The sequence below is a fragment of the Ascoidea rubescens genome (assembly GCF_001661345.1).
Source record: "Ascoidea rubescens DSM 1968 unplaced genomic scaffold ASCRUscaffold_6, whole genome shotgun sequence".
NCBI classification, from domain to species: Eukaryota; Fungi; Ascomycota; class Saccharomycetes; order Ascoideales; family Ascoideaceae; genus Ascoidea; species Ascoidea rubescens.
Genome location: NW_017962918.1, coordinates 564546 through 586807, shown reverse-complemented (window position 1 = coordinate 586807; position 22262 = coordinate 564546). Strand labels below are relative to the sequence as shown.

The 22262-nt window shown below is 31.8% G+C and overlaps 11 protein-coding genes and 1 non-coding gene across 12 annotated transcripts; 4 read left to right on the top strand and 8 right to left on the bottom strand.

Annotated features, from left to right (window-relative positions):
* Nucleotides 1-450: 450 nt before the first annotated feature.
* ASCRUDRAFT_8067 (uncharacterized protein) lies at nucleotides 451-1791 on the top strand (the record flags this gene model as incomplete). Its single annotated transcript, XM_020194521.1, has 3 exons — nucleotides 451-766; nucleotides 796-880; nucleotides 1560-1791. The coding sequence occupies 3 exons, from the start codon at nucleotides 451-453 to the stop codon at nucleotides 1789-1791; spliced, it is 633 nt and encodes a 210-aa protein (XP_020047419.1).
* Nucleotides 1792-1948: 157 nt separating this feature from the next.
* ASCRUDRAFT_75836 (N-acetyltransferase family protein) lies at nucleotides 1949-2818 on the bottom strand. The gene has a single exon (XM_020193235.1). The coding sequence runs from the start codon at nucleotides 2722-2724 to the stop codon at nucleotides 2230-2232; it is 495 nt and encodes a 164-aa protein (XP_020047418.1). The 5' UTR covers nucleotides 2725-2818; the 3' UTR covers nucleotides 1949-2229.
* A 365-nt stretch (nucleotides 2819-3183) lies between these two features.
* ASCRUDRAFT_8065 (leucine-rich repeat domain-containing protein) lies at nucleotides 3184-4479 on the bottom strand (the record flags this gene model as incomplete). Its single annotated transcript, XM_020194519.1, has 1 exon — nucleotides 3184-4479. One exon carries the CDS (start codon nucleotides 4477-4479, stop codon nucleotides 3184-3186), a length of 1296 nt encoding a protein of 431 aa, XP_020047417.1.
* Nucleotides 4480-6268: 1789 nt separating this feature from the next.
* On the top strand, nucleotides 6269-8000 carry UBX4 (Ubx4p). Its single transcript, XM_020193234.1, has one exon. The coding sequence runs from the start codon at nucleotides 6318-6320 to the stop codon at nucleotides 7830-7832; it is 1515 nt and encodes a 504-aa protein (XP_020047416.1). The 5' UTR covers nucleotides 6269-6317; the 3' UTR covers nucleotides 7833-8000.
* A 36-nt stretch (nucleotides 8001-8036) lies between these two features.
* Nucleotides 8037-11387, bottom strand: ASCRUDRAFT_75834 (protein that is processed in the mitochondrion to yield acetylglutamate kinase and N-acetyl-gamma-gl). Its single transcript, XM_020193233.1, has one exon. It carries the CDS (start codon nucleotides 10967-10969, stop codon nucleotides 8261-8263), a length of 2709 nt encoding a protein of 902 aa, XP_020047415.1. The 5' UTR covers nucleotides 10970-11387; the 3' UTR covers nucleotides 8037-8260.
* A 1063-nt stretch (nucleotides 11388-12450) lies between these two features.
* Nucleotides 12451-12521, top strand: ASCRUDRAFT_t76. The gene has a single exon. It is a non-coding gene; the product is annotated as a tRNA-Gly (tRNA).
* An 820-nt stretch (nucleotides 12522-13341) lies between these two features.
* Nucleotides 13342-14619, bottom strand: ASCRUDRAFT_70328 (RTA1 domain-containing protein; the record flags this gene model as incomplete). Its single annotated transcript, XM_020191779.1, has 1 exon — nucleotides 13342-14619. The coding sequence occupies one exon, from the start codon at nucleotides 14617-14619 to the stop codon at nucleotides 13342-13344; it is 1278 nt and encodes a 425-aa protein (XP_020047414.1).
* A 755-nt stretch (nucleotides 14620-15374) lies between these two features.
* On the top strand, nucleotides 15375-15977 carry ASCRUDRAFT_70327 (uncharacterized protein; the record flags this gene model as incomplete). The annotated part of the gene is made up of 1 exon (XM_020191778.1): nucleotides 15375-15977. One exon carries the CDS (start codon nucleotides 15375-15377, stop codon nucleotides 15975-15977), a length of 603 nt encoding a protein of 200 aa, XP_020047413.1.
* On the bottom strand, nucleotides 15891-17501 carry APM1 (Apm1p). Its single transcript, XM_020193232.1, has one exon. The coding sequence runs from the start codon at nucleotides 17432-17434 to the stop codon at nucleotides 16031-16033; it is 1404 nt and encodes a 467-aa protein (XP_020047412.1). The 5' UTR covers nucleotides 17435-17501; the 3' UTR covers nucleotides 15891-16030.
* Nucleotides 17502-17923: 422 nt separating this feature from the next.
* On the bottom strand, nucleotides 17924-21190 carry ASCRUDRAFT_75831 (bZIP transcription factor). The gene is made up of 2 exons (XM_020193231.1): nucleotides 20058-21190; nucleotides 17924-20030 (listed from the first exon to the last, which is right to left on the bottom strand). Exons 1-2 carry the CDS (start codon nucleotides 20785-20787, stop codon nucleotides 18076-18078), a joined length of 2685 nt encoding a protein of 894 aa, XP_020047411.1. The 5' UTR covers nucleotides 20788-21190; the 3' UTR covers nucleotides 17924-18075.
* Nucleotides 20986-21639, bottom strand: ASCRUDRAFT_146193 (uncharacterized protein). Its single transcript, XM_020189231.1, has one exon. It carries the CDS (start codon nucleotides 21538-21540, stop codon nucleotides 21184-21186), a length of 357 nt encoding a protein of 118 aa, XP_020047410.1. The 5' UTR covers nucleotides 21541-21639; the 3' UTR covers nucleotides 20986-21183.
* On the bottom strand, nucleotides 21473-22213 carry ASCRUDRAFT_75830 (uncharacterized protein). Its single transcript, XM_020193230.1, has one exon. The coding sequence runs from the start codon at nucleotides 21942-21944 to the stop codon at nucleotides 21738-21740; it is 207 nt and encodes a 68-aa protein (XP_020047409.1). The 5' UTR covers nucleotides 21945-22213; the 3' UTR covers nucleotides 21473-21737.
* Between the last annotated feature and the right edge of the window lie 49 nt (nucleotides 22214-22262).

Genomic DNA, 22262 nt, shown 5'->3' with positions numbered 1-22262 from the left:
TGCTTGCAAAGAACTGTCTTGAAAGTCTTTGTGCAAACAGAGTTCTGCTGGTGCTAGTCACTATTTTGAGGCCATAGCAAAACAACAAGAATGAAGAAGCTGATTCACTGACTGCTGATGCGAGGATGCTTAAAATTGGCGGTAGAATGTCAAAGGTAATTCTGTCACTTTAAATGAGCCGCTATCGTGGAGAAAATCATGGCCTTTTATTTTGTACCATTGGAGTACTGATATAAATCAGCTTTGTTTGATGATTATCTACAAAATAACAACCAAAGCATCGCTTCGAACATTGCTCATTTATCTGAAGCAAATGAAACCAATTAAAAACAAAGCTGTTTCCATCATGTCCTAGCACCCAGTTTTAGTTTATAATATAAAAATGAACAAATTCTCCCTTGGTGATATTCTTTCTACCAAGTTAAAGAACTCATCGATCCAGCACACAGAATGAATGTCTCAAACGAAACGGATCGCTCAACACACAGAACTATTAGCGATATTTCGCCTCCAGGATTAATCGGAAAGATAGCCTCTTACTTGCCATTTAATAAACTCGTTTTATTTACTTCATCTAGTGAGAACGTAATTAGAACAAGTTCTCTATCAAATTTTTTCAGAGAAGTATCAATAATTGATCTGGATTCTCTTCGTAGTAACCAAAATTTTAATGTTCATCTAGATGATTTGCATATATTCCAATCTCACCTATCAGACTTCTGTAGAAGATTAAAAGTTAGGATTAGTAGCTCAGCCAAAATGGATAGTATGATAGATTAACCGAATTTTTATCAGAAGCTCCAAATAAAATTATTTCATATGATTTTGTTGTCGAAGATTTTTATTCTTTTGATAAAAGTCTTTTAAATATTGTTGATAGGTTTGAAAAGGCAATACTCGAAAGGTCATTGCGAGAAAAATACAATCGTGCAAAGATATTGTTTGAAGTGGAGAAAGTGAACGAAAATTTACTAAGACGAGCAACACAGCTTTTGGAGACATTCGAACAGGTATTACCGGAACAGGTATTATCAGAACAGGAATTACTCGATGTGGTGAAGCTCAAAAACGCAAGATGGGAGAGTGAAATCCTCAAAAAGATGGTGCTGGATCATCAGTTATTCGAAAATCAGTTAAACAAACAGTTCTAATTGTTAAACCTGAAACATATTCAAGTTAGCTTTCGGTGTCCAAAACAGAATAATTCCCTTGATTTGTTGAAAAGTTTAAAAATTGATTTAAATTTAACAAATATAAAAAGTTAATAATACTAATTTTATCAATCAAGGTCATGGCAATTATTTAAATAGTCCAAATGATCGGTTTTATGCAACTTTCACTGAATTAAACATTAATTGTTTTCATTATTATATATTCAATCAAACCTTTGAGAATTATTATAATCTGGAAAGTATCAACAGTATGTTGTTTGATGTGGTTGACAATGATGGTTGTCAAATAACAGCAATTAAAGATTTAAATAAATTGATCAATCTAAAAGGAATATTTCTACTAAATAGCGAAATAAAAAAAAATTGAAAATACAGATAATTGATCAGTCTAAAAAACCTAGATTTGCATTCAAATGCTGTCAAAGAAGTAGATAGATTATCCGAATTAGTTGCTTTAAATTATTTAACTCTCTCTTTCAATGAAATATCTAGCATCCAGAATTTGTCAAATTTAATTCAATTAAATCACTTAGACTTGAAAGGAAATTTGATTCAACCAGATAACTTAGACTTGGAGGCAAATCAAATCTCTTGGATCCAAAATATTTTGAAGCTATAAAATCTAAATAAACTTGATTTGAGTTATAACTTCATTGATAAAACAAAATTAGCCAAAAAACTAAAAAACATTAAAAAAATTAAATCATCTTAATTTGGATAAAAATGAACCAGAAGTAACCATAGTCAAAAAAATCAAGCAGAAGTTATGTCAGCTAAAAAAGTCTCTGCAATCAGATTGATATAAATTCGTCATTTTACTACTTTTTCTAATACAAACTCTATATAAACATGCCATTATTTTTATTTTTATTTTTATTTATATAAAACTACAAACTATATTTAGCATATTTTTTTTTTTAAATTTTATATTATTTCTAGTTTTTTCCTACAATCTTTTATGTTTTCTACAATGAATCAAAATTTTCGATTTTTAACGACTTCAAATTGATAAAATAGATACTGAAAATCTTCAATAAGATCAAAAATTTAATGATTTTCAATCAGAAGTGTTTTGATAATTGTATTTTTTGGAGTATTTTATAAAATTTTCAAAACTTCCAACTTTATTGTATAATAGCTGAGCTCTATGGTTATCCATTTCAGTGAACCAGTAGATTTTTGAACACTTCTGACAATCCGATTCGTGATAAACATATTCTATTAATTTTCTGCCAACCCCAGAAAGTCTTTGATTTGAGGAAACAAACAAGTCTTCTAAATACATATACTTATCATGGCTCCAAGTAGATAAATGAGTTAAATAAGTGACAAATCCAATCAACTTGCCATCCTCAGCAGCAACAGCAACAGCACACCACAACTGAACTGAGTCATCTAAAAACCTTTCAAAGGTGATGTTATTTTGTTTATCGCTTAATTTTCTTTTGAAAAAAGTCAAGTAACTGTCGTCTTCATTTCCCCATAATTCTAGCCATGCATCCTTATCATCTTTTGTGATACTTCTGATAGAAAACCCTGCTGATTTTGCCATTATGTCAGGTAGTATTAATAAGAAGCAATTTCAACTGTTGGATCTAGTGCGATAGAAAAATCAAAAACTTGTGGCAACTCAAAGCTAGTTTGTTTGCACTAGATAAGAATACTAATCAAGAAATTGCAATTGAAAGAGAATTCGATGGTAAAAACAATGTGGTTACCCGTAATAATGCATGTCAACGCATATACAAATCATCACCTGTTTTAGTGTATGATATGCACATATATATATGGATACATAAGAAAACTATTAGTTTCAATTGTGTTTTTTGATTTTAACATTGATGTGGTGGGTATTATTGGAGTGAATATTTATATCAGAATGGCTTTTGTGTTGACAAACTTAGTGAGGTTTGTTTAGTTATTAGTTTCCACCACTAAATTTTTACATATTTCCGTAGTTTGGGTTTACAAAAGTAGATCAAATCATTCTCTAACATACTAGCCTTATCTACTACCATCTATCAGTTACCACTTTGAAATCTTTTAATTTTTTTAATTTTCTTGTCCCAATTGTCCCAAGATTATAATTATGATCCAATTTGAGATAGGTTAAATTTTTCAATCGAGAAAGATTCATGATTTTGCGAATATCGTTTGCCAGCAAATTCAAATGAGTTAAATCAACTAATGTAGACAAGTTTTCAATTTTATCAATACGATTGAAAGATAGGTTTAGATTTACCAAATTAACCAATGATGATAATCCCCTAATTTTTTTTATTCGATTTTGCGACAAATCCAAATTGGCTAAGCTGGTTAAATTATCTAAGTTTTCAATGTTTTCAATTTCATTTGCTGTTAGATCTAAATGCTTCAAATTGGTCAATCTTTCTAGATTTTCAATTTTTGCAATAGAATTATGATTCAATACTAGCTTTGTCAATTTAGTTAATTTATCCAATTTTTCAATTTTTCTGATGCAATTAAAAGAAAGCCATAACTCTTCTAAGTTGATTAAATTGTCTAGATTGTTGATTTCTATAATTCTGCTATTCGAAAGCGATAAAATTTTCAAAGTAATCAAGTGGTTTAGATTTTCTATCTTTGTGATATTTCTAGAGATTATAGATAGACATTGTAAATTAGACAAGCCATCCAAATTTTGAATCTGAATTATTTTATGACCATATATTGACAATTTTTTCAACATGCTCAAACTCCATACACCAAAAATTCCCGGCATTGTATCACAGATAATACATAAATCCTTTAAATTTTTAAAGTTTATAAGATATTCGAGAGACAAAAAATTTCTCTCAAAATTCAATTTCAAGCGATTCAAATTATTATGAACATGCTCATTGCAATTTCCAAGAAATTCAATATCATTAGCAACAAACATTGGAAGACGACATACCTCCAAATCTAGTGCTCTTAAATTCAGGCAATACTTTAGCTCATTCAAAAATTTCAATGTTCTATTAGAATATGGATAGTTATATCGGATTTTAATTTTTCTTAAATTATCAGAGCTTTTCAATATAAGCCCTGTCATTTTATCAATGTCTTCAAAAAGTGTTTCAGAGAATAAGTCCCCATAGTAAACATGTAATTCAAATGAATCTAATTTATCTAATTTTTCCCATTGAATTGATTGCAAAATATCAATGCTATCAATACTAAAAAACTCATTTGCACTTTTAAAAATGATTCTCAATTTTTTACAAAAGTATATTAGCTGATCTTTGAAAATTTTGAGATGGTCAAAATCTATTTGCAACATTGATAACTTATTAATTGATGCCATATCNCTTATGATAAAACTTTGATACAATAAACTCAGAGCAACAGTCCTGATGAACCCATTATCTGAGAGCGTAAACAACCACAATTTACCCATAGGCAACTGTTTCATTATTATTTGAATCAATTCAAAGGGCAACTCATTATGAGTAACTTCTCTAACAGATAAGTTTCTGAAATTGTGAGATAACTCTTTGACATCCATTGTGCAATTCAAATCAACCTGCTTCAGTTTCCAATAATAAATACTAAGTAAGATTAAAAGCTAATGAACAAATGAACAAATAGAAAGGATTAAAAAATCTAAAAACAATATTTTATCTAATATATTTGGGTAACATTTTTATGGTAATGAAAACTAAAATCAATCAGTTTATACAGTAAAGATTGACTAGCTATGCAAGTCTTTGGTCAGTTTAACTTCTTACCTACAACCAAGATCTAGTTATGGCTTATCCCACATCATATTATTTTGTGAATATCTGGTTAGGTGCAAGTGACTCTTTTCAAGCATTAGAATGTATTTTTTGTTGAATATTCAAATTTTTGTTCACTTCAAACAAAGTTACAGTTTTCTTAGTGAATTCAACCAACCCTATCAATTTCATCAAATTGTTGGAAGAATTCAACGTCATGCTTTTTTGTAACTATCTTGCCTCTCGAGGAAAAATAATTTTCAAAGATTGATAGCTTTGGATATATCTGGTGCCCAGCCAGTGTCTTATTTAATTACCATGATGCTTCTATTTTGATAATAGCTTTTGATGATTTTGCTACTAGAATACAATACTATTAGTTTTTTTTATAATGAAAAAAAAAATAGATTCGCAAGTCTTGCAAAGACCAGTGGCAATTTGTGATGAGTTTATTATAATTATCAATGTTTTAGATCAGATTTGAAAACTCGAGAAATCTCAGAAACTAGGACTGTAAGAATGTTGATCCAGCTACAAAAAAATAACAAATCTATACAATTGAGTTAGATAAGTAGCGGGATTCAAAAAAGCAGATAAAGAATAGATGAGCAAATGTGATTTTGGTCAAATTTTTTTAATAAATAATTCATCTAATTGTTTATTGTTTATTGTTTATTGTTTATAGTTTATTGATTAATTGTTTAGTAGAGATACATGTAGGTTAATGGTATAATATGAATATGCGTAGAAATATGTTAGTTTTTATTACTTTTTACAATTATTTTAGTTGGCAAGCTGTTACATAATTTTGTATCTGGGTTTTAAAATTTTTTTGATTGGGTTTTGTAATTAGAAGTTGAAGCACACTCAATTTTACACAAGGAAATAAAACGATGTGATTATATCTGGAGGACGGTTTTGGCCATCCGGTTTATAGCTCGGCTTTCGTTATGTGTGTTTATGCACTTCGTGTTATTTGCAGTTTTCCACACAATAGTCAAAAGCCGAACAAACAAGCTCAGTCACCGAATGTGGTTTGGTGCAGGCGTTGCAAACTTAAATACATTCTATTCAAACGGAATTATGAGGTTTGCCTTTTGCTAGCCACCTTGGGCATTTGGTTTTGAAAACATAAAAAATTTTTGAATTCTATCTTTTCGGTCTGTATAGAGACTGAATTTACCTTAAAGAAGCCTTATTTCAAACCAAAGATTCCCACAAACAATGCACAATAACTCCTACGGAAATCGAACCGACGACTCTGTTTTTTCATTGGGAAAAAGAAAACCCCTCCCATTGGCGACAGCGTTTTTGAGCTTTGGAATTTGGCCACTGAAGAGATGAAATCATTTCTAATCAACAGTCTTTGAGGTCTTGTTTCTGTAATAATTCAAAGCTAATAACAACCATTACTGTTTTGTTGACCATGTCTGCAGTTTTATTTATTTCACACTATTCATCAACAATTAAGTTGACTGTGCAAGATTCGTCTGTTATAAAGGAATGCGTTGAAACGTCGTGCGAAAGATTGCAGCTTGATTTTAATAATAATTATTCCTTATACTATAACAATAACGAATTGCCATTGGACTCGTCAATTAAATCGCTAGATATAATATCAGGTTCAAAGCTCACTCTTAAAAAATCGTATTTATCCATTTCCAATTCATCTAAAAATGATTCAATTGTTAATATTAAAATCCAGATTTTAAATTCAAATCCAAATGACCAGGCTTATTTGAGGAAATTGAGCAATGGTTTGTTTATTCACAAATTTAATTCACAACTAGCTACACTAAACGATCTTCTAAATGAGTTTCAAGAAATTTTAAATTTCAATTTAATTGATAAAGAACCTTCTTTTCAAATCGCAAATAAAAACATCACAAATACTGCTAACCAATTTAATAAATCTTTAAAATCTTATGGGTTGATTAAGGGCAATCAGGTTCTAAGAATAAAATTAAATTATAAAGTTTCACAAAATTCTAATAACAATCAATCTAATTTGCCTAGTTTGATTAAAAGCAAAAAATTCACCCAAAGTTCTAACATCGAAAGTAAAAACGAAGATAAAAATGAAAAAACTGTACAAACTAAAAAAAGCAACAATAATTTCAATGCCGACACAAGTGATGCTCTCAATGTTGATGACAAAATCACTTTTCAAGTCTTCAAGCAATCAAAAGGAAGTTTTGTTCAGGAAACCAATGATATTGATGATAAAGTCTATGACATGACAGTTTCACAAGCGAAAAAATATCAAAAAATATTATTTGACAAAGCAAATAGAAAATCTGATTACGTTGAAGCTAAGCTTAAGAAGGAAAGAGAGGAAAGGGAAAAAAAGCAATCTCAGACAATTGCACAAACACCTAAAAAAGTATCAATTAGAATCAGATTTCCTGATAGCAATTTCGTCCAATTATCTTTTAATTCAAATAACATTTTAAAAGACATTTTCCAATTTTTAAATGAAAATATCTTAATTCAAAATTTAAATTTTAAATACAATTTAATTTTACCCAATGTTTTCATAAAACAACCAAGAAATCCTCGTACAAAAAAATTGATTTACGATGAAAACAATTTACCTAAAATCTTGGAATATAAAGAGTATTTAAATCAGGACTCACTGATTATGAAAATCAAAATATCTAGTTTAAGTAATACATCCGTTGGATTTGAATTATTGGATAATACCGATAAAAGCTTGGTTTCTCGAAATCATAATTACAAAGGTCCCTTTATTAAACAAGAATACTTAAAAGAAGCTAAGGATTTAGGTTTTCCAACAGGTGGTAATGCTAATTCATCAAACACTACTGGCAAAGATAGTAAAAGTGAATCCAAAAATGATATTAAACATGAGATAAAAGATAAGTTGAACAGTTACAAAGAGAAAAAAATTCCAAAATGGCTTAAGCTTGCTAAAAAGTAATAGATTTTTAACTTTTATAGCACAATTACTATCTAATAAATATCAATCAATATAGCTTTTTTAAAAGTGACTTGATGAGCTGTATCAATATTGCATTTCATATGATTATAAAATACTGTTGTCTAAACTGAAGAAAGATTCAATCACAGAATAAATACTAGTTTTTTTTACCAATCTATTTATATTTAGACTAATAAAATGATATCAAATTAGAAAAGTTTGTTAAAATAGTTTTACATTTGAAATATAACATAGAATTTTATTTTATTTTATTTTGAGGTTCAATTTTTTCGTATGATTTTCTAATTTCCTAAAAGCCAAATATATATAAACAAAAAATTTTAAAAAAAATGTTTGTTTTGAAGTTTTCATAGTTAATGTTTTGTTGAAAAAAAATAAAAATAAAGGTAAACACGAATACTTTCTTATCAATGAATGAACGTATCCTGTGGAATTCCACTGTATTCTCCATATTTTAATGCCAAATTTATATTTTGCAAAGCTTGACTAGCAGCTCCTTTCAAAAGATTGTCAATAGTAGCAACAATTACGACTCTGTCTTGCTTTGCGTTGACACCAAAACCACCAATCACAACCCCATGTTTTCCACTAATATCTTTAACAAATGGAATTTCTCCATTGACTGTAATCAACTGTTCATTATCATATGTGTCTTGATACAAGTTTCTGATATCTCTGGAGGTTAGTTTTTCACATAGTGGGATGGAGATGGTTAAAGTTATACCTTGATACCATTGAGCAACATGAGGCATAAAACCAACCTCAATTCCTAGTTGAGATGAGATCTCTTTTTCATGAACATGATCTGTTAATGAGTAAGGTATTAGGTTGTCACTCAAAAGGTTGACATCGTTTTTTATAGATGGTTTTGTCCCAGCTCCCGAATAACCAGAGACAGCAAAAATTGATGGCACTTGATCTTTGCCAATGTAATTTAATAATGGTTTAATTACTATTTCTGCACAATTAGCATAACAACCTGGATTGCTGATTTTTTTAGCATTTGCAATTTTGGAACGATCATTTACTTCTGGTAATCCATAAACCCATTCGCCACTGGTATCAAATCGATAATCAGCAGATAAGTCAATGATTTTGGATTTCCCATTGTTGATGTTTTCAATTGCTTCAACAAATGGCTTGCAAACACCATTGGGCAATGCCATGACCCACATATCAATTTCCTTATTTTTTTCAATTGTTTTAATATCATCGACTTTAAAATTGGAATATGTAATTTTTTGTTTTTCATACCCTTCTACAGGTTGGCCATTTAATTCTCTGGATGAAACATATAATATTTCTAAAAGTGGATGATCATTCACCATCGAAATCAAATTCTGAGCAGTGTATCCACGAGCTCCAATGATACCAATCTTGGAAGGTTTATTATTTTCATTTTTAACTACTGGAGTGCCTTTTTCAAAACTGGATTTTAATGGGCTCAATGATGTTGATGACAAATTGTATTTAGTAAAGTTTGTTGAGAATTTTCTTCTAAATGATAAAGTTGAAATTTGTTTATTTTGAGTGAGATTTTTGAAAACAGTGGAGCCACCAGAATATTTATTATCTAATTTGGACTTGGTATTGTTATTTAAATCGTTGAAATTTTTGACTTTACGAATTGGAGTTGAAGGTTTATCTAAAAAGTTTTGAATCAAACTTGCAATTTGATTTGGATTTTCAATACCATACCAATATAAAATATAGCCATTTTTATGATACGAACCTTGAGATTTCGAAAAATAGAAACTATTATTAGGATCGTCCTCTCTAATAGTCCATTGTAGAGATGGATAGTCTAATTTAATTTGGTTAAAGATATTGTCAGGAACATTGTTCAACCAACTATTTTTAAGAGCTAAGAACTTGTCTAAAATTGGGATTTCAGTGTTATTTCTTTTAATAATTGCCAACACATCTAGAGGCTCGTCACCATAAGCAACAAAATTTGAATTTTCCAATTCCGTTAAGTAATAAGATATTGGGATTTTACCAGATTTAATATCCTCATCTCTTAATAAAGCATCTTTTAACAAGTCTATATTCTCAAACTGAGTTAAATTGTTTTTAAGCACTAATTTATAACCTCTTCTAATTAAAGTTCCAGCACCACTATCAGTGAATAACTCTTTTTGCAAATTAGCAACATTAATAATTGCTACAGAAGAAGATCTTGGTAAATGGTTTAATAGTTCTCTAATTTCTTTAATTTTTAGCTTTGTACCATATTTAACCCAAGATTGTTTCAATAAAGATTCATATTCTTGATCTAAATTAATTATTGAAATTTTTTCACCAGTGTTTCCATTAATAATTCCACCTTTTTCATTTAAATAAACAATTTTAAGAGGCTGGAACACTTTTGCTAATTCACCAGCTGCAATATCAGCGTTGACATTTAAAATCTGGCCTGAAGGAGTTTCGGCCAAGGAGGTTAATATTGGTAAACAACTAGCATCAATGGACGATTGAATAGCAGTAGTGTTTACTGATTTTATTTTGCCAACTAAATTGTATTTGTTCTGATCTAAATAATCAGCAGTGAATACGCCAGAAGTTATCGGTCTAGCTCTTACCCCCATAGTTTCTAAAGCTGAGACCAACGTCAAATTTTGCTTATTGAAACAGTCTCTAACGATTTTCATTGTTTTGGGATCAGTTATTCTAATTCCATCAATATAATTCGGTTCAATTTTCTCATTTTTTAAAAACAGATTAACCTGTGGACCAGTTCCATGCAAAATTATGGGATACAAACCAACATGGTATAAAAAAGCTAAACAAGAAGCTAGTTCATTCAATTGGTCACTAATAATTGCACCGCCAACTTTTATAATAGCAAACTGTTGGGATGAAACAGAAGTGAAATATTTCAAATATTGTTCAACCTCACGCTTTGAGCCAATGTTATTTAGTAGTTGAATAACTGTAGATCTGGTGGAGCTATTAATATTTGTAGAAGCAAATGAGCGATAGTATGTGTTATAGTTGTAATGCTGATTGAAAACAGAGACAAGTTGTGAAGAAGGTAGTTTTGAGGATAAATTTAGTAGGACAAGTTTTGAACAGGAACTCTTCAACACTGAAGATTTGATAGCAGTTCTAAACATTCCCAAAAACTAAACAGTATTACTTTTTTTATTTTTATCTGGCTAAGTAGAATTGGATAAATAATTATCTACATCAAAATTCCATGATTAATAGGCCAGATAATATTTTATATATAATTTAGTTTGATAGTCACGATAATTGAGAGAAGTTGAAGCAAGCAAAACAGGTTGAAACATTTAAATATTAAGAGCACATTTTTGAGGTGTTAATCAGTATTACGAGCGTGGACGAGTAATCCTCCTTCAAGGACAATTGATGGTGAGTCAGCTAAAGATAAAGAAACTACACCAAATCACAGAGAATTACCTGATTTGGACCGAGTTCTTTATGTCCTGCAGGAGTGTGCAGTGTTGTGATTGGCCCACGTCAAAGGATTCAAAGAGATGAGAAGACATAAAGAAAGCACATAAAGAAAGCACTGCAAAAACCACTGGAAACAGAACAGCAGAAGCACCAGCTCTGTGTGGGACACTTGGAAGATGGCACAGCTGTTTTGGTGAAACAAAAGAAGTTGAAACAGGTAGGTTGCTGAGAGCAATTGTCTCCTTTCTGCTTATCTTTCTTTTCTAGGGCTTATTCAATTGGCATTTGATCACAGACTCGGGGAAAACCATGTGGATAATGAGTAGATGATTGAGATAAATGCTTAAAGCGATTGGAGCAACTGAATTTGTTTTGTTTTTTTGTCTTACTTATTGAAAGAATTGTTTGAGCTAAAAAAATTCGTAAAATCTCCACTATTGATCAAACAAATTCATATTCTTGTGAGTGCCAATAGAAATTTCGATTATTTTTGTTGTTGTCAAGGACGGTGGAATTCAATTAAACCATGATCAAACTTTTCTTTATTGGTTGATTTTTGAAAAAAAAAACGGATACGATTCTGAATTTTAGGGACTTGATTCCTTTGTTCAACTTTCAGAAAGCCAAAGTTGCAATAAATTATGGCTTACGGTTAGCAACTCAATATTATTATACAAAAAAGCAACCAACAAGGTCCAATTCTAATTGCCTTTATAATTATTTCAATTTTTGTCACCAAAAGATCGATTTATTAGAATTATATTATCAAACTATCCACTTTATAATTTTTCACATTAAGTGTCAAATAGGATTTATAATAACGAAACCTGCAATTGGGAGGAAAAGTTTATTTAATATTGTTTTTAAGTTTAAGAAGCTAATCCGGGGACTAATTGTGAAAAAAAACAATTAACCTTACTGATAATTTTGAAAAAATTATACAATTTAAGCTGATTATTGAATTATTCTAATTCTTGACACTTTTTGCAGTTGTAAAAGGGAATTTGAAGATTTCTCAAATTAGTAGATGGAGACAGAAGATTAGAATCCTTCTTCTTTTCAGGAAACAAGCAGTCAGTTTAGTAATTGCTACCATTATAAATCATAATTATTATTGTCTACAAAATTAGTGACAAAATTGATTATATATAATTAATAAAAATTTAAACTTTAAGAAGCGTAAGTGGTTTAATGGTAAAATTCAACGTTGCCATCGTTGGGCTCCCGGTTCGATTCCGGGCTTACGCATATTAGCCTGTTTATTTTTATAATTTTTAATTTCTTAATTGAATGCAATCAGTAAAAAGAAATGAGTTTTAAAATCTTTTCTACAATCTAGTTTGTAATATTTATCCAAAGTTATCTATTTCAGATCAAAATATTTGCTTTAAGTTCATTCTTTGATAAGTCTGCGGAAAATTAACATCTGTAAATCAAAACTTGTGACTTAAGACTCATGTGGCAAAATAGACAATCAACGTTGATAGATTAAATTTCGTATATTAAAAGAAACCTTTTTGGACGTTATGTTAAGAGCTACTAATAAATGATTATTATATTTCAAAGTACTCATATGATCTCATAGAGAGCAGATTGAAAAGTAATAAAAATAATCAACAGATACTTAAAATTACAATTACAATATAATTCTAATTCTAGCTGTAGTTCTAATTGAAGATTATTAGAAGATAATGCAGTTCCAAAAATTCCCTTAGTTTCCTCTTTAAAAAAGATAAAACTAAGGAGTGGTCATGGTATAATTTTCAACCAGCAAAAACACAATCTCGGACGAATCCTCATTGAATGCGTAATGCCCTTGCACAAGGATAAAGAAGAAAAGAAGAAAAAAGGGCTTCGGAAAGTGAGAGGGCATTTCTGTAGTATTTATACTGCTGGAAAAGTGCCGCGAGGGTAACTGCGCGAGAAAGTGAGTGTGGATTAGGGCTTTGGCATCAGGGCTCGATGATGGAGAGAACAATAGGGTTGGATGCTGATAAGGTTAATAAAATTAATAGGTGTATTACTATTGAGCATATATATTATAGAAAAATAAAGAATAGGGAGTCGATCAGGCAAATGCAGTCTGAGATCTTGGGGACCCATTGTTCAGGTTGGAGGAAACTCGGTTATCATCAGCAAAAGTGGTTAAATTAAAATTTTCAGACTTTGACTGATCATCGCTCTCATCAAAACGATTTTTGTCTTGATTTAATTTGATCTGATAGAGATGTTGGTCGAGATCTTTTTTAGTCAATTTTAGATCTGAGAGCTTTAGTCTTGCACCGATTTCTATACTATAACGTCTGCTTCTTAAGACATGGCCAGGGTAAAAGGGATAAGCTAGGACAACAATACCTAAAGACATCATAAGCGCATCTAAAATAAAGATGTAAATTTCATTGAGAATTAATTCACCTCTCCAACCTTCAGCTAGCTCAAAGACTCTATAAAAACAACGAACATAGATAAATAAAACGGATAAAGTCACAATAATGGGGAAAAATTGTAATAATTTATTATTTTGGCGAAGTTGCTTATAATCAGGGTTAAATAAATGGTCCTTTGATAAAAGATCAAAAGGATGAGATGGTTTTATTGAAGAAAGTTTGGAGTAATTGTTTTTGTTGTTATGTTGATTATTGTTTTGATTCGTGTTAAGGTGAATGTTACTATCATCATCGATAGTATCAATATTATCATTATTGTACATTTCATTGAATTTTCTGGAAATCTTATTAGTTTTGAAATAAATTGAATAAACAAAGTCCAACCAAAAGACTAAGAAAACAGACATGGATATCACCTGGAAGATAAGACCAGCAAGCATGATATCGTTACCCAAGTCAGCACTTTCATTGTCTTCCGAGGATAAAGAGGAAGCAGATATTCCACCACCTAGACCTTGCAATACTAAACTGATCAAGTCACAGAAGACAAAGATATATGAATAAGCAATTGGTTTTAAAAAAGAATAAAAATTACCATATACCGCTACTAATTTTGCTAATAAATAATAGTTACCAGCCATAATAAAAGCTGGAGCAATTGTTAGAGTAACAATCTGAATTAGAAATAGGTCATCGTTTGTTGGATCATTATTAGAAAGAGTTCTTGCAATATAACCGATGACTTCCAAAAGACAGCCTATAAAGAAAGCAATACCAAAATAAAACTGTTTATAAAATACACCAAAGACTGCATGGGTTATGAAAAGAATACCCATTACAATTGCAAAACTCAAGTTACCACCAAAACTCGGGATCATACCATGGGAATATTCTATAGTCTCACTGGGGAGAGCAGTTCCAGATACCATTGAGGGTAATAGAGAAATGGTTGCCGACATGTTAAGTGAATTATGTAATTATTGCTTTTGTATGGCTTCAATTCTATTGTTATTGTTGCGACTATTGTTGTGACTGTTATTGTTGTTATTATGGGAATAAAAAATACAATGACAAAATACTTAGAAACTCAGGAAAAGTACTTATGTTATATATCTCACTTATCCAATCAATTTGCCAAAAGCGTCGATAATAGATGAAAAAAAACAAAAAAAAACATGAGCAAACAGTGTTTCACCCAGTAAATCGACCCAGAACAAAAGGACCAAATCCCAGCCAAAACACCACAGCCCTTTGAAATATCTTTCGAAAAAACAGCCCAAGAACAGCTCAAGAAACACTACATCAAAATAAACCCTTCCACCTTTTTCTTCCTTCTCTAACAAAAAATTCATCCTAATCCGAAAACGCATGTGTCTGCACGGATGCGCACATCACCTGCGTCTAGCCGAAAGCCGTTGCGCTGGATGAACCAGTGAAGGTGAAAGTGACTGCTCCACTATGGTTGAGTAGTGCTGCAACAGAAAACAAGGGCAGTGCTGGTAGAACAGTGTTATCGTGGATCGCAGCAAAAAAATGGATTTCTTTGGCTTTTTATTTTTAGTTCTGTCTTAGTAATGTTAGCCCAGTAACTTTAGATCAGTAACGGATAAACAGAAATAGCAAAAGGGTAACGGCTGTTTTTGTTGAGCTGTTTTAGGCGAATTGTTTACCTTGATTGTATCACAGATTGAGTTGGAGTTTTGAACATGGGAGTATGGTTGATAGTAATACACTTTTCATCAAGGAGTTAACGAAGAACATCCCCAGCCCCCAGCAGATTCTTAAATCGTACTTGCTAGAGAGCTCGTCTATTGAGAACTCAGTGTCATTCAACCAATTCAAAAAAATATTCAAATCTGTTAGCAAATCAGTCAATGATGATGATTACATCCATGAACTATATTTGAAACTAATCAAATACGAGAATGATTCAGTTTTACGCCAGATTCAAAATAACATTGATGAAGAGTTTGATTTAGATTCATATGCCAACAATCACAGTAAACAGGATACAGATAAGGATAATGATAAGAATAAGGATAAGGATAAGGGTAAAAAAACGGATTTAGATCTTGGTCTCGATCTAGAACTTGATTTAGATTTGTTGAACTCGAAATTACTTCAAGTGGATAAATATTTAGATATCGAAATAGAAAATTTAAGTAAAAAAATTGATTTACAATTTGATGATAATTTATCAAGTTTGGTTGATAATTTGAATGATTTAAAATTCGGCAATTCATCTTCAATTGATGATTCAATTCAAAACTGTTTATCATCTTTAACATCGTTAAACGATATTTTAATTAATAATTAATATATTTAAATACTTGTATAAATACTTATATAAATAGTTTTTTTTTATTTTTATTAGGTCATTGTTTGATTAATTCTAATGGTATAGTCATCTCCACTTTGAGTAATATAACGAACCCATGGATAACTTTGATATTGCATTTTGGGTTCATTGATCCTCAAATAACGAACTTGTAATCCTGTAGTGATAAAATATGGTATTTGGAATTTAATTTGAATGGGTCTTTTGTTTTTGAATAACGGCTCTTCATTATCGACTGATGGTAGCCCTAATTCTGATATCATTGCAGCTTCTTTCCCACCGTTAAATTGTTTGATTTTCCAAACGATGCATGAATTCTCTGGGGTATATTTTATTGATCCACTTGATGTCTTGAATTTTGGTGAATCAGCATCTTCAGGCACTGGAATGATTATCTCAACATTGTTTGCAATACTTCTTTTCTTAATTTGTGCTTTGGCCTTGGCTTTTATTTCAATTCTCGAGTTTGAATGAATAAATATCTTACAATCAACCCAAATTAATGGTTTAATCGGTGTCGACAACCTATAAGTCATCAAATCGAATTCTCCATCTGGTGGTATAAATGTGATAATTCTTTCATTTTCAAATTTTGATAATCGGACACATTGATGGAATTTTATATCTTCCATCTCTAATCCCTTTTGTCTATTAGTAGTAGCAGTGGTAGTATTGGTAATTCCATTAGATGATGGTAACGCATTACTAGTTAAAGTATTGGAATTAGGCACTGATGTGGATGGATTTCCTCCAAACATTCCTTTATCATTTAATCCCAATCTCAAATCTGGCATGCCACTTAAATTGGATTTGATCTTGACTTTACCTAGAATTTCACTTCTTAACACTTGACCATTAGAATTAATGAGCATATTGATTGATTCAATAACATCCAAAAACACCTCGTTTTTCTTGTACATTATTCCCTCTTGTCTCCAGCTAACTGAATTAGTTACAGCATTTGGTGGTCGAACATTGATATTATTAATGCTATTTTTGAAACTTTTAACTAGTGCATGAGATTCCTGTGTGATATACTCTTTCAAGATTTTAGTATCTGTAGTTTGTGGCCTACCAAAGTCCATCATCTCATCTAGTAATTCGTAAATCACCACAAAATTATCTCTAATGGACTCTTCTTCTAGATGTTTAAAATACTGGGTCAAGACCTCAATTATTCGATTTAGGAATAGCATTATTTGCAAGACGTCCTCATTTTTCTTTGTCAACGCTAAAAGATACAAATCATTGTGAACCAAATATAGATAATTTATTCCCTGGTAATTGAAAACTGGGGGAGCAGCTGAGTTTTCTTCCTCACTTTCTAACAACAAGAGTGGGAATTTTTCAATTGAGGAAGAGGGAATGTCTCCCTTGTAATCTCTGGAAAGTAAGGGTTTGCCCTTTGAATCTAAAAAGTATATCACCGACGCCATCAGAGGTATTGGTTTCAAGAAGAAGAAGATAATAAGTATTTTAAGCTCTCACCAGCTTATCACCAGCTTATCACTGTGTTCTTCTTCTAAAGCTTTCGTCTTTGGAGTTGATTCGTGGTCAATTTTTCCGCTCTTCGGAGCCGCTGCGTTCGGCCACGCGCGGGCACAAAAAGGAAAGAGAAGCAGAAGAAGCAAAAGAAGCAGGAGAAGCAGAAGAAGCGAAGAAAGAAGACAAACAGGAAGTAGAAAAAAACATAGCTTTCTCTGGACTACGCAAATTGGTAACAAAGCATAATTGGTGTATTTTATTCAGGAATATTGACGATGTACTATAAAAGTTGTAAAAATCTAAAGATAAACAGAACAAAGTCTGCTGAAAACAAAATCAGAAAATAAATTAAAAAAACAAACAAAACCCAGATGCAAAATAAAGATAATAAATTAAAAATTATTTTAAAAAAAAAACCAAAACAGTAAGGAAAAAAGCATTAATTTTCAAAAAAAGAAATAAACGGAAGAGAAAGGGGAAAAAAGAAAACAGGATAATTAACATTTAAAATTGTTTAAAAAAATCTTTTTTTTTCCATAAAGAATATGAAAGAAATAAGAAAACGTTTAAGAATAAGAAATCAAGAACCCAATTAATTGTATAGTCTTCGATCCAACTCTCTTAAAACGTTGACAACACTTTGAACTTCAACTTGCATTCCCCTAGTGGTTAATTTACCAACCAAGGTGCTGAAATCCATAGTATTGAATTGTTTATGTCTGGACAATGTTCTGTAGGCATCAGCACAGGGAATAAACAATTCGTCTTTATTATTGATATTGTTTATATTTTTATTAAGAACATTATTATTGCTATCAATATTGACTTGATCTTTTATTGAAGCCAATGATGGAAGTTGAGTCATTGATTTACTTGAAAGGTGATTTGATTTTTTATTACTATTATTATTATTAGTAGCAGTAGTAGAAGTAGCAGCAGAGACATTATCTTGTATATTTGAAGTTGATCTGATATTAGACTCCTTTGAAGCTAAAGTTGTGCAAAAAAGAGTAGACATTGGATCTTTTTGACACTGTGAACAGGTTCCTGGATCACCAGTGCATAATGATTTATCCTTTTTGTTGTTGTTATTGTCTTTGGTTCTTGCTTCTCTATTGATTTGAGAGATCAAACTTAGAGTTGGAGAAGATAAAAGGTTATTGTTATCGTTATCATTATCGTCATTATTTTTATTGATTAACAGTTTTTGAGCATTTTTTGGGTTTTGCAATCTTTTATCTTCAGCATTTGTGAAATGTTTCAATTCCATAGTTGGACCAGGATGAAGTGTCAATAATTTGTTATTATCGTTGTTATTACTTTCATTAGTGGTGATATTTTCATTGTCATTTGAATTATCATTATCATTATCATTATCATTATCATTATCATTCATATGTATGTCACTTTCGTTGTCATTGTTTTTGTTACTTCCATTTTCGATGTTTAGTATGGATAGGATACTATTTGAGTTTTTAGTATGGTTTATTTTTAAAGGAGGTAATTTTATCTTAGTATTATTATTATTATTATTAGTGGAAGAGTTGGAGTCGTTGGGTAATGAGTTGGAAGGAGAAGATAAGTTGGAAGTCTTTTTTAGGTTGCTGACGATTTCAGCGGCTTCCTTTGCAGCTTCACGACAAACACATAAAGAGTTTTCTGAGCAAAAGCCACATGGTTCTAGAGAAGTTAGTTCCTTGTCAATGTATGTTTTGAATAGATCTGTGGATGAGTCATTTATTAGGGAGTCGTTGTTGTTGTTTATAATGGGGTTGTTGGATGAGGTTAATGGGTTTGGATTTGGGGTTGAGATGGATGAATTGAGCAAAGAGTTTTCGTTATTAGAAGAGGAAGTTGTGACTGAGTTGAGTTTGGATAGGGAGAATAGTTTAGATAGTTTTTTCTGTTTTTTGTTGAGGGATTCGAGAGATGAGGATTTTGAGTAGATAGAAGTAAAATCTATTTCTAGTTGGTCAGAGTCGTCGTCGTCGTCGTTGGATGATATTAGGTGTATAGATCTCTTTTTTGAATTTTGGGATGAATTTTTGTTCAATGGAACAGGGTCCATGGGGACAAATGAGTTGACGATTAAGTCTAGATTTTTTTCATTGTTGATCACTTTCATGCCCATTTCAGCACAGATGCAGTGATCCTTAGAGCAAATATAGCAATCTTCATTGTCATCGTTATCGTTAGAAATGATGGTTGATTTTTTGGAGATGTTGATGTTGTTGATTGACAAAGAGTCGTTTGGAGAGTTTGCGGGAGAAGGAGCAGGAGAAGCCATTTGGGGAGAGTATTTGAAGAATGAGTTTGAATTTGAGTTTGAGTTTGAGTTTGAGTGGTTTGAAATGTTTGAAATGTTTGAAATGTTTGAAATGTTTGAGATGTTTGAGATGTTTGAGATGTCTGTGTTATCGATGTCATTATTCAAAGTGTTATTGAGAGTGTTGGATGTGTTGATATTTAAAGTGTTATTGTTATTATTATTATTATTATTATTATTATTATTATTATTATTATTATTATTATTATTATTATTATTATTATTATTATTATTGTTATTATTGTTATTGTTATTGGAGATGGTATTGCTTGTGATGTTGTTTGTGAGGTTAGCTATTATAGAATCCTTTTGTAGTAATAGGTTTTTTAGATTTTTGACTTGGTTGATTAAGATTTGGTTTGAATTGATTAGATTTTGGTTTTTGTATTTTAGATTTAGGTAATTTGTATTTAGCAAATTTTTTGATACTGAGAGTTCGTTGATGTTTTTGTTTAGGTAAATTTTTTCACTCATGAGGTTTGTTAGTTTGATTTCAATCAAGTTTTTTTCGTTTTTTAGTAAGGAAAGAGAGGTTTCTAGTTCCTGGATCTTTGAGGCCTTTCTTTCTCTAAAGGCTCTTTGAGCAGCTCTATTCTGAGCCTTTCTCTTTGTAGCAGGAGTATCCAAGCTTGGTTTGCGACCAGGTTTGGGTCTTGGAGGCAAGACCCAGCTTTTGGAGGTTACGATTTTTTTAAAGTTGTTGATGCTGTTGGTGTCATTAGAGACGTCCATGAGAAGAGAAGAAGAGGAAGGAGAGGAAGATAGGGGAGATAGCGAGCTGTTGGTATCGTTGTTGGTATCGTTATTAAGACTGTTTTTGGGAGTGTTTAAGACATTCATTTTGAAATTTGAGTGGAACTGTAGATTAGTAATGGAAGATTTGGGGTTTGAACTGATAGGGACTTTGTTGTGAGGTATGGTGTTTAGGTTATTAAGGTTGATATTGTTGTTGGAAGGTAATGGAGATTTTGTACTCATTTCAGAAAGGATACGGTTTGGGTTATGGAAGTGATGGAGAGAGAAAAGTGGTGATGTAGGGTGCAAATATGGGAATAAATGTTTTGGATGTGAATAGAGAAGGTTTGGAAGAACGTCGAAACGGGATTTTTAGTGTGGATTAGTAAAAAGGTAGGGGAATGGGAAGAGAAGAGAAGCAGAGAACTGAAATAAGGCAGAAGACAAAAAGGGAAAAAAGAGAAAATCAGGAGAAAATCAGAGGAAAACCAAGAGAAAACCAAGAGAAGAAAATGGAGGAAATGAAGCAGATGAAGTGAAAGAGAAGGCTGGCGAGACAGAGAGAATTGGAGAGAGGAAAAGGGAAAAGAGAGAAAGGGAGAAACAGTGAGGAAGAGAGATGGGGAAAGCATAAGGTATTTATACAGTTGGAGATGGAAATCCCTGAACGTGCAAGCGAATATACAGGAAATGTTTGAGATTAGCACACTGAAAGATCAAAAAGATAAAAAATGGGCAAATAATCGCAGTGAAATAGCCAATTCCATTCAAGCCTGCCATGATTTGACAGAACTCGCACACGTCCCAAAAACCTGCGCACTGATCGAATTGATAAAATGCACCCAACCGGCATCCAGCGGCGCGCTTCCGGCCCTGTCCCGACACGGCTAGCGGGACCCCCTCGAAGCACGTGCAATTGCGCCGGTGCGTTTCTATTGGTTCGGTAAACACGCTTTCGAAAGCAGTGCACTGCCTGGTAGCCTGTGCAAGGCGCATCTTGACCGCATGACGGGAGATGGATACTTTCCTAATCGGGACGGCGATATAATTGGCGTCATCACAAACACAACAGTAGTTGTTCTGTTCCTTCTGCTGTCTTTCTGGAGCACCTTCTCTGCTCCTGAGCTCATTCCCTATCTTAGCTTTTTTTTGCTGTGCTAATCAATGCAAACTCTCTTGAAACGCAGTCTCGATCATAAGAAACGTTCTTCAATGGCACAGATTACCAGTTTCCTACCCCCCAACACATCATTCAATGCACCAGTTAATCTGCTTTCTGGTATATAAACTTCCTTGAATTTTGTAATCTCAAAGTCATAGTATTTGAATTTCACCTTCAATCTGTTAACAAACTTGACACTGAGCTTTTTTGTGGGCTCCGATGATTTCTCCAGCTTCATATCGCTAGCAATCCATTACTGACTACTGCAATAATTGGTCTTATTACGATTAGGAAGATCGGGATAGGATACCATCATCAATTGCTACAACCCTAGTTGAATACCAATGTCTTTAATTCTACCATCTATGTACCTGTTTATATATACATTCAAATCCGAAGGCACCTTCTTGGTGGTAATACTAAATGATTCAGTCTAGCTCCAAACACTAACTAAACTCCTTACCAGAACTCGTCTTCCAGCTATTTCAGCTTTCTCAACTGCCTTTTTCATGTCTCTCTTTGCTCCAACTCCTCTTTTCCATCAGCCAATCATTTT